Below are 10,232 nucleotides of genomic sequence, written 5' to 3'. Positions count from 1 at the left end.
ATATATATATATATATATATATATATATATATATATATATATATATATATATATATATATATATATATATATATATATATATCATATTGATATTCATCTGGAAATAAAGCATTGAGCATCCATGCAAGTAGCAAGTAGCTATTTGCAACTTCTTGATCGCTGTAACGGCCCTTGTGGACGGAACCAAACTGCCTCGACCAAAGCAATCGTTTCTTTGATCGTATTTGCCATTATTCTTGCTTCTTCTTTTTTTATTAATAATATCGATAATACAATCAGACAACTTGATATTATGTTAGATATCTACAAACTGCTATTATTGTAGTCAATTATTAATATTACAATTAGACAATTAGGTATGACCATTAATTTACATTAAATTCTTATGAAGTACTATCAGTTGCCTACCCTCTCTAATATTTGCGGGATATCTGCTACACTCACAAATGTTTTTGTGAAGAATAAAGATTGCAATGACCTCCACTCAATTATTCTTTGAATGAGGGAGAAAATTCTGATATGGGGGCAATAGCCCACTTATAAGAATAAATGAAATGTGTTATAATTTTTTGAAAAGTTATCTCTGCACTGCCTATTTTTTGTCGTATGTACATCTAACCACTATAAAATTTTGACATGTTCTTTGTATTATTTTTGTTTTTAAACTTGTATCAATCAACCACTTTGACATTAATATTTTAAATAAAAATGACCATTATACCGTTAAATGAATTAAATAACCATTTTATCCTAATTTTTTTAAAATAAAAAATTATAATTATCATTGAATTAATTGATGAAATATTATTGAAAAATTGGGTGTATAAGTACCATTTAATTAATTGAAAAAATATTATTGTTCTTTTTTTTTAATCCTTTCGACCTAAAAAACATGTAATACTCATCTCAAATAATTTTTTTCTAATCAATCATACAATTACAATTATCAAACAATTTCACAATCATCAAATGGTTTTCAATGTTTAAAGTAATCACTAAAATAATAATAGTCTAAACCAACTTTGAATAATAAAAAATTATAATTACAAAAATTATCATTTAAAGATTATAATTATAAAAATTAACATCTTAGATTTTGAGATTTATTTATTTTACTAAATTCAGAAGTATTCTTATAATAATAGCTTTTTATTTTTAAAAATTTTGTAGGATAAAATGAGCTTTTAATTCATTTAGGGATAAAATAATCATTTTATTTAAATTTTTTGTTTCAAAGTGGAGTGGTTGATTGATACAAGTTTAGAAATAAAGGTAGTGTAGAGAACATGTCAAAATTTTGTAGTGGTTAACGTATATATGACAAAAAAAAAGTGGTGCAAAGATAATTTTAAAAATTTTTATTTTTTTTCAAGAATACTTAAGAATCCTTTGGATTAAAAAAAGAGTAATGATACAGCTACAAATTTTTGTACAAACTTATTTTGTACAAACTGACCTGGCATTAATTCATTGGTTGAATGAAAATATAAATGAATAAAAAAAAATCATATGGGCCAAGTGATATTTAATTCAACCAATCTTATCATGCCACATCAGTTTATACAAAATAAGTTTGTACAAGAGTTTGTGGCTATATCATTACTCTTAAAAAAAATTGAGTCTAATTAAAATATTTATTATAAATTGAGGTGTGAGGAGTGGGCTAAAAACCCATAGCCCACAATCCAAACCAAATTGAAACTAGCGTATCTCGAAAATCATTTGGTAAGTAATTCTTCCATAGTCTAAATTTATTTCAAAAATAAAATTATTTTTCAGAATCTAACGTAATCTAAACATATCATAAGTCAAGCCAAACTCAAATCATATTTAAATAATTTAGGTTGTGTTATTTTATAAAGAGTTAGTTGATTTGGGTACCCAAATTTATTTAATTTCGTTTGGGTTAAACTTAAAAACCAATCCAACCCGATTCATACCAACCCTTTGTGTATATATACGCATATGTTTTTTATAGTACGGATGAGGAGTAAGAACGTGTGCCGGGTTGGGTTTGATTGTCCCCTTCAATAATTTGATTGAAAGAAAAGAAGTTAATCCAGATTGTGGGCTCTCTGCTTCCTTTTGCCCAAACACTCTTTTTATTGGCTGATTGGAGTTCCAGACATATTTAATTATCAATGATGATACAACTATAAATTAATATAAAAAATTTCTTGTACAATCTAAGATAGTAATTTGCGTGATATAAAAGAATTGGTTGAAAGCATCACATGATCATTGTGTCAGAAAATAGGTATAATAGTATGAAAATGTATAATTATTGTTTAATCATTTACATTGAGTTGATGCGCATGCACGAAAATGAATATAGGATATAGTAATCATAGTGTTTCCTCAAATATTTAGTATTAAATGCTTAATTTTAAAACATTTCACAAGTGTTTCAAGGTAAATTAAATAAGTAATTCGCAAACATTTATGGGAGAATGATCATGTCTACTAATGTTTTACCTTTTATACCACTTCATTAAGATAAATGGTTGTGATATTGCGTCAAAAGTTAATTTGACGTTAAAAATCCACATTCCATAATCCATGTATCTGCTGTGCATAAGATGAAGATAATTAAGAAGTTAAAAAGACTAAAGAGAAAAGATGCTGAGGATATAAGCCGTGCATCCAAATTTAAATGGGGAGAGAGAGAGATGGATTTATACACAAATTGCATATGTATTTATACACTTGGTTTAGTTATTTTCCTTGAGCTTTAATGGTTCTCTACGAATAGAATTTTTTCATGTTTTCCAATAGAAGGTAATTAGGTAGAGGTAAGACAAACAATTGCAGGTAATATTTATCTTCGGCGTTTCTTCTTCTCAGGAGTTGAATGCACCTGCGTTTTCTCACCATATGTCTTCATCTGAAAATTCTCAAAGGCATCAGAAACTGCTTCCACCTGTAAGATAAATTCCATTAGTTCAGTATTGAAAAGTAATAGATTTGACCAGTTATGATAGACAATTTTATTTTTTCTTACTGACCAAATGGGGCTCCTTGGCGTACACCCTCACAATCATGTCTTGACAGAATGTGGGCAGCAAATGACTGATGCGCTCCTCTTTGTCGATTAGGAATTTCACATCAGAACAATAATCCTGATAGAATTAGGATGTTAAAATCTCTTCTGTAAAAGTAATATAATGGGAAGACAATATCACTGCAACATGAATAGATTTAAGCTATTATTTTGCTCAAGGAAAACAAATCCCCTGATAATTTCTATGCTAAAGTAGCAGGCTAAACTAGTCGCGCTTTCATACAATGGTAAAGTATATTGAACAGAGGAAGTGATCCTGTCACCTGATAAAAATTCGTGCTGCATAGGAAGAATGCACATGCACAAAGAAGAAGAGATCAATATTAGAATTTATTAGCAGCAGCCTATGCATCAAACCATCATGAGCATTGTTTACCTGTATCATTCACATACCTTTCAAGAGGGTTTTTCTTTCCACGAGTCAAATCAATCTTAACAATGCTCACAATAACATCTTCTTCTTTTAGTGTGACCTCACCAGCTTTCTGATTGACAAATCACTCTTTGAGATATTGTGTTTTACTGTCAGAGTGAAGTTTATATAAATATAGGTAGTGTATTTTGGACCTGGGAACAAACAATATCTTGTGCATTTATGCCTTTAAAGTGCTCTTGCTTTGCCTTTGGAACTGAATACTCATTGCAGAACTGCAAAATATAAAAAGAAATATAGAATTCTACTCCATTTGAACATGACGGAATATGCTAAAAAAGCTTTATACCGAATTTAGTTTTCCTGACGGGCTGACACAGATAAAAAAAGACTACGGATGAAGCAAACTCTTCTGTCCCAATAGAAATAATATGACACCTGGTATAGCTGCCTTCTTCGAACTCGAAGAATTATATCTCTTGCTTTCTTCAGTTCTGGACGGGGATCAGCTAAAATGGCATTGATTATTGTATCATCTAACTGCATATTTTAGCAGCATAGTGATAGTGCTAGTGTCACAAACGTACAATAATGGAAATTACTACGAAATCATAAATGATTTTCTATGTTTACCTTCCAAAATTCTGCTGGCTGTTGAATTGAGGACGAAATTCCAAGATGCTCGTTTGCTTCTAACAGTGCATCTACAAGCATAAGTTCTATTGCCTGAAAAGTGAAATTTGGTCAAGTCTGATGCCTCCACCACCATTTTAAGTTGCAGATGAAACAAATCAGTTAAAAAAAGGCACCTTCACTTTTGCATGTGTATAGACTGTTCGATGCAAATCAGCACGTGCAGAAAACAACTTGTAGACCGTAAGATCTGATCAAATTTTCAAAAATCAATTGAAGAACATAATAGCTACCTGTGTAAGTCAGAAAAAGGTTTTCAGCATTTACTAACAATCCTTAGCTCGGTAACATATCTCATCACCCATTACCCGCATAGTTTCCATTAACCTGCAAATAAAAATGAAAACTTTCTATCACTGGCTCCTTTCTTGAAGAATTGCAGCATCACATACAGTGCATGTCAGTAAATCAACAATCTCGTTTACAACCTCTGAACATTTAGAAACATCACTCAAATTCAGAAATAATTAAGACTGAAGGCTACATGAACATGTATCTGCCGTAAGACTGAGCATAAATAGGATATCAGCACATGCCTTTCGAACTGAAAATTGCAGCCTAGACCACAAGCGCGGGAATCACGAACAATGTAATCAAACCTGTGAACAAATGATGTATTAAAACTTGTTTTCCTGTCAAAACCATATAGATCAATTAAATGAAAGAAAAAATATAATAAAAGATGAGATATTCATGGACTCACTTGTCTACATCTATTCCATTCCGACCATTTGCAACAATGTCATATAGAAACTGTTTTTCCTTCGCACTCTACATTTTTAAGAATTTTTTTCTTTTAAAATGCCAATGATAAAAATAAGACACCAATGGAAATAAATTCAGAGCTATAAGTGTAAAAAAATAGCTTCAATATGTTCTCATGTATTGGAGAAGAAGTCAAATCAAAGGTTGGACAATCTGACATACTTTCTGTGAAGCATGGCTAGTAACTATCATTTCCTGTTAAGCCAAAAAAAAGTGTCAGGGCCCAAATTTCAACATGTATATAGAAAAGAAAAGAAAAGGTATACTGTATAAGTCGATAATCTAAAAATTCAAAAGTGCCACAAACAATTGAACGCCTGCAAGTGGCCGCTTGAAGGGGAAGGATGGATTAGGGTGCAAGAAAGAAAAGAAAAAGAAGTTCATTCCAAATGAAAATGAGTGCAAAGTTGGTGTTCTTGGAGCAACAACCCTCACTGTCTATAGGTCTATATGTTGGAATTGAAGAACTCCAATGGCCAGCAGCTTCAGAAATCATGGTTATTGAAGAGAAAAGTAAAAGGAAGCGGATAAAAAATAGATGGCTAAACAGGTTAACCTTCACCCTATCAAGCCTTCCTGAATCAATGTCAATATAGTGCTGATCAACAATGTAGTCTATCATCTTCAGGGACATGTCTTCATGAGACCTGAAATATTAAATCAGAGTAATCACTAGTAAACCTGCTTGGGTGGTACAACAGGTTTGGGCTTCAAACCCTGCTCAGATGGGTGGGGGAAGGGGTTTGGTTTTTGTTCATGCAGTACTTAAAAAATAATTTTTTTTTAAAAAGTTATACAAATTTTCACATGATCATTGCAGATCTGAATAGAATATTATGTTTCATCACCCTGACTATACCGCTTGATGTAAAAAAAAGTTACATTATTAGTGATAACTAATCAAAACATATTGTCCCTTATGCTACTTCTCAAGAATGAACCAAGTTCAAAAACTTTGTAAAATTTAACTATGTAAACCTTATTGGAACTTTCTAGCCTCAGAAGGTATAAAACGTAGTGAGGACCTTGGAAATATGGAAAACAGATAGTCATGTATCCCAGTTAGATACCACGAATTCTTACATAGCATCCAGAATTATCTCCACTAATGTTCCAAGCAAAGTCTTAGGAACAGAAAATTGCATATGATCACTGAATCACCAAATAAATACTTCAATAGATAGAAAAAAGGTTATTTATCAATGAAACAAATTGTTTTGAAAACAATGATTCTGACATCTTGGTTTGTCACCATCAAATCCGTCCCCTGATCTATTACTATTGCACTGAGATGTTACTCACCAATTGGAGCCACTAAGAACCCGAGGAAGAAACTCCCTCTCAAACATATGGCTGAATGGCCCATGGCCAACATCATGCAGCAGTCCTATGTAGAAAATAAACAAAACATTAGAATTGAAAATGAACACAACATTGACAGATTCACACAGACGAATGAAAACAATGAATATCTGCCGATATGTGAATCTTATTACCAGCAAGTTTCACCGTCTGTATATCAATGTCATCAATATCAAGCTCTAGGCCCTACAAAGGATCACATGCATATGAGGAAAAGATTCTCATAATAATTCTCATTCTGAGAATTATTTGGACAAATTCCTACCTGGTAATCTTTAAGTGTTTGAACAGCTGTACCAGCTAACCAATAAACCCCTAGTGAATGCTCAAAACGAGAATGTACAGCTCCTGGGTAAACCAAGTGTGATAAACCTGGAAGCAAGAAAGAAATTTAGCTTATTAACAATTTTAAGATTTAGAAAGCAGCATATCTATCAGATATTATTATGGGCACCCTTTCAGGACCTTTCTAGTCAATCAGTGAGAGTGTTACCACAAACTAATTCTCTAGCAATTACAAGTCAATTTTTTACACATTTTTTCAGTTTAATGAGGCGATGCATGGTCAGAAGAACTCAAACGAAAATCTATACTAGATAAGCAAGTTAAAAATGCTATCAAATAGCTAATGATATATTGCAATCATTAATTGGCACTCAAATGGTTTCTCCTGTCATGGCAACCACAATCCACTTAACAGAGAATGTTAGTTTTTCATATGGGCACTAATTGAAGTGTTAATAAACAAAAATGTACGGCCACCAATCTCTACTCTGCCTACCACCAATGTACTGACTAAAGCAAATCCAGCAGTCACTAGGAAAGATGAATTCTATCCATAAAAATTTGTTCAGTAAGGTAATAAACTGAACAACTAATAACAGATTTCAAGGGAAAATTTAGGAATTACACAAGTGAACTTTAGAAACAATGAATACATTGTCTTCATCATGATCATCCACAACCATTTAACCATAAAAATTAACCAGTGTCATAAGTTGGATAATATTTTACAGTTTTATGAACCAGCATTTCAAATCTACAATAATCACCTAATTGAATCATTTATTACTAAATTTCTTAAAAAATTAGAAGTAGTTCGAAACTCACCAAGTTGCTTTAGATCACGGAGTCTGCAATATGTAACAAATCAACAAACTATAGTTTTAATTAACGAATCCAAGAAGAAATAACAGATAAATCTGTTCAGATACATCAATTCTATCATACTTGCCTCTGAAACTCTTCAGTGTCAATGAATTGCAAAGCCAGCTGCATTCACAGAAAAACAATAAGCAAGTTCAATTTTATAGCTATGGCATCTCCAAGAAATCTGTAACAACCTAATGGTAATATCAAAAATGCAAAAAGCCAAGTCCAGATCAGACAATTAAGTAAAAGACACGTCACGTTTTCTATTTCACATACAATAAATGACCAATCAGCTATCTCCACAATAAAGTGACAAAACACAGCAACTACTAGGATATTTACAAGTCACAAAAATTAACAACTACTAAACTGAACATTTAACAAAGATGTTCATTCGTTCCATATAAAAATAACTAATATAGCATGATACGAGATAAACGATCTCTAAAGTCTCCATATCTGCTCTGTTTTTCACTTACTTCTTTTCTAAGTTTTGTTCACACTTTCAAATTTAAGTTGCGTCAACAATTCTTAAAGAAGATCCGGACTCAAGAAGAAAATCATAAATCAAAATATTAAAATCAAATTCAAACTCAAAAATGTCATACAAAATCAGTTAAAGTTGTAAAACAGATTAAACCAAAATTTATCAATCGGTTCTAAGTTAATGCTCAAGTAAACAAAACAAAACAAACAGCAAAGGCACGCATACAAGAGATTCGAGAATCGAATTTACAAATGATTCAGAAACAACGAAAATTTAGAGATGGAGCTGACAATACCGGATCCAGATAGATGTTTCCGTGAACGTTATCATGAACGTGCTTCGAGTATCGTTCTTTCTGCGAAGAGTTTGATTTCAACAGCTCGTCGGTCGAAGAAGCTCCCATTGTTACCTCGCTAAGTACTCTGAAACACAGAAACTAAAGAAATGAAGAAAATTAAACCTTAAAAATGAAACTAGAACTAGAAAAAAAAAAAGGAGAAAATTTCAAATTCTAGTACCTACGGATTTGAAAATTTGAACGGATGAAGAGGGAGGGAGGGAGGGGAGGGGGGGAGGGTGGGAAGAGTTAGTTAAGAGTGAAAATGTAGGAAATGAAAGGGCTGGGGAGGGGAGTGAATGTATTGTATGCACACATGGATTTTTGGTTTTGGAGGAGCAGTCATGTGGCGATGCCGCCAAAAAAGTCATAGGTCAACCGACGCGCAAGTTTTCGAGCGTGGTATGCACGATCCAATCAGGGATGAAGCCTTCAGTGGTGGTAACGAGTCGTGTAATGTGAAACGAAACCATTTTCTGTTAGGAAAACGGAAAGAGCAAAGAAGGACAGATGGAAAGCTCCCGAATCAGCTTTTCTGATGAAACGACAATTAGCGTTTCATTTTGGGTAACACTTGTCGCTCTCCTGTGTTTTCGGAGAACAAAAGCAGCTCACTTTACTCAGCACATGAAAAATTGAGGCGCCATGCGTCGGTCCTCGATCGAATGGGTCCATTGAATTAAGTTTTGGGTCTTATTTTTAACGTATCTTATAATTAAGTAACATTTATCTATTAGTCCACTTAATTTTATTATTTTATCACTTAATTTTACACTGAAAATTTTGATTGGGAGTTAGTAGTCTGAAAAATCCTTAAGTTTTATAAGGAGTACAATTGCTGCACGTTCAATATTTTTAAATTTAATTTGGATTAGTTTTTCAACTGAGACAGTCACGGCACGGCAACCGTATCGTTTCTGCTTACTGTTTACGCAAGCTAAGTGATTATTGGCCTGCTTTTATATTGAGAGACTAACTTATTGGAGCCGTAACTTCTCACTGCTATTCGCTGCGAACGTACTCGCAATTAAATTATTGGGGAAAAAAACAAAAAAGGATATAACCTGAAGCAAACGAATCTGACCATGTGTACGAGATGAGGAGGGAACAATCACAGAATCTGCTTAGACTGGTGCCAAGCCAAATAGCATGACAGGGACATTTCTTGTCCCCAGCACTCACGCCACCCACAAATGGAGACAATAACAACACTAATGCGATCTTTGGGAGTTAGATTAAGTATAGGATTGAATTAACTTTGGGATTAAATATTTTATCCCATGTTTGGCTACTTTGCTTGGATTGGATTAGGGAGGACTAAATTTAAATTTAGTACTTAAATCATGAGATTAACGATCCCAATTTATAAGTGGGTTTAGATGGGATTAGGATAAGACAAAAAGATTTATTCATATTTCTTTCATAAATAACACTATTTTTTACTTGTAACCTAAAATTTAATTAATTAAACCTAAAATTTATTTAATTATTTATTTATTTATTTTATTCATGATTTACTTGAATTTATTTTTTATTTTGTTTTATAGTTTAATTAAATTGGTACTTTTACTCCAATAAAATTAACTATTTAATAATTTGTTATAATAATTGATTGTATTAAATTTAATAATCACCAATGTAATATTAAAAATAATCATGAAAATTAATAATACAATTAAATAATTGATTTTATATATACATTATTTGCTAACTTTTTGATAAAATAAAATATATCTAAAATATATAATAAAAATTAATTAAATAATTTTATTAATTTATATTTGTTTATTATAATTATGACTACCCAATAACTAATTTATTACATATTTAATGCTCTTGTTAATTATTTTTAAATTAATTTTAATTATTACTCTTAAATATTCATAAATATTTTTTTGTATTTAAATATGATTTAACATTGCCTAATCCGATATTGTACCAAACATAATACAGAACATAATATAATCCAGCTTAATCCAATCCAACTTAATCTAGTCCAATC

At 31.7% G+C, this 10,232-nt stretch overlaps 1 protein-coding gene across 6 annotated transcripts; it reads right to left on the bottom strand.

Annotated features, from left to right (window-relative positions):
• Nucleotides 1-2,607: 2,607 nt before the first annotated feature.
• On the bottom strand, nt 2,608-8,570 carry LOC102611224 (uncharacterized). Of its 6 annotated transcripts, none has more exons than XM_006483777.4 (20): nt 8,412-8,570; nt 8,189-8,315; nt 7,489-7,526; nt 7,365-7,387; nt 6,520-6,626; nt 6,389-6,440; nt 6,195-6,279; nt 5,449-5,539; nt 5,055-5,087; nt 4,831-4,898; nt 4,664-4,726; nt 4,399-4,454; nt 4,244-4,317; nt 4,068-4,160; nt 3,873-3,974; nt 3,629-3,709; nt 3,455-3,546; nt 3,325-3,340; nt 3,006-3,119; nt 2,608-2,920 (listed from the first exon to the last, which is right to left on the bottom strand). In XM_006483777.4, exons 2-20 carry the CDS (start codon nt 8,294-8,296, stop codon nt 2,819-2,821), a joined length of 1,398 nt encoding a protein of 465 aa, XP_006483840.1. In that variant the 5' UTR covers nt 8,297-8,315; nt 8,412-8,570; the 3' UTR covers nt 2,608-2,818. The 6 variants fall into 6 exon arrangements, with proteins under 6 accessions (XP_006483840.1, XP_015387491.1, XP_052295519.1 ...); XM_015532005.3 differs by having other exon boundaries at nt 8,189-8,329; nt 8,412-8,545; XM_052439559.1 differs by having other exon boundaries at nt 8,416-8,530.
• Nucleotides 8,571-10,232: the final 1,662 nt, after the last annotated feature.

The sequence above is a fragment of the Citrus sinensis genome, chromosome 4 (genome assembly GCF_022201045.2).
Source record: "Citrus sinensis cultivar Valencia sweet orange chromosome 4, DVS_A1.0, whole genome shotgun sequence".
Classification (NCBI taxonomy): Eukaryota; Viridiplantae; Streptophyta; class Magnoliopsida; order Sapindales; family Rutaceae; genus Citrus; species Citrus sinensis.
The sequence above is the reverse complement of the archived record's forward strand: the minus strand, read 5'-3'. Positions and strand labels throughout refer to the sequence as shown.

Excerpts from the sequence above, each read along its gene's own strand:
- LOC102611224 (XM_006483777.4), bottom strand. The coding sequence starts at position 8,296 with ATGGGAGCTTCTTCGACCGACGAGCTGTTGAAATCAAACTCTTCGCAG. Across the intron at positions 7,527-8,188 it reads GAAACATCTATCTGGATCCG|CTGGCTTTGCAATTCATTGA; the intron begins GTATTGTCAGCT and ends CTGTGAATGCAG. Across the intron at positions 3,975-4,067 it reads AGCCAGCAGAATTTTGGAAG|TTAGATGATACAATAATCAA; the intron begins GTAAACATAGAA and ends TAAAATATGCAG.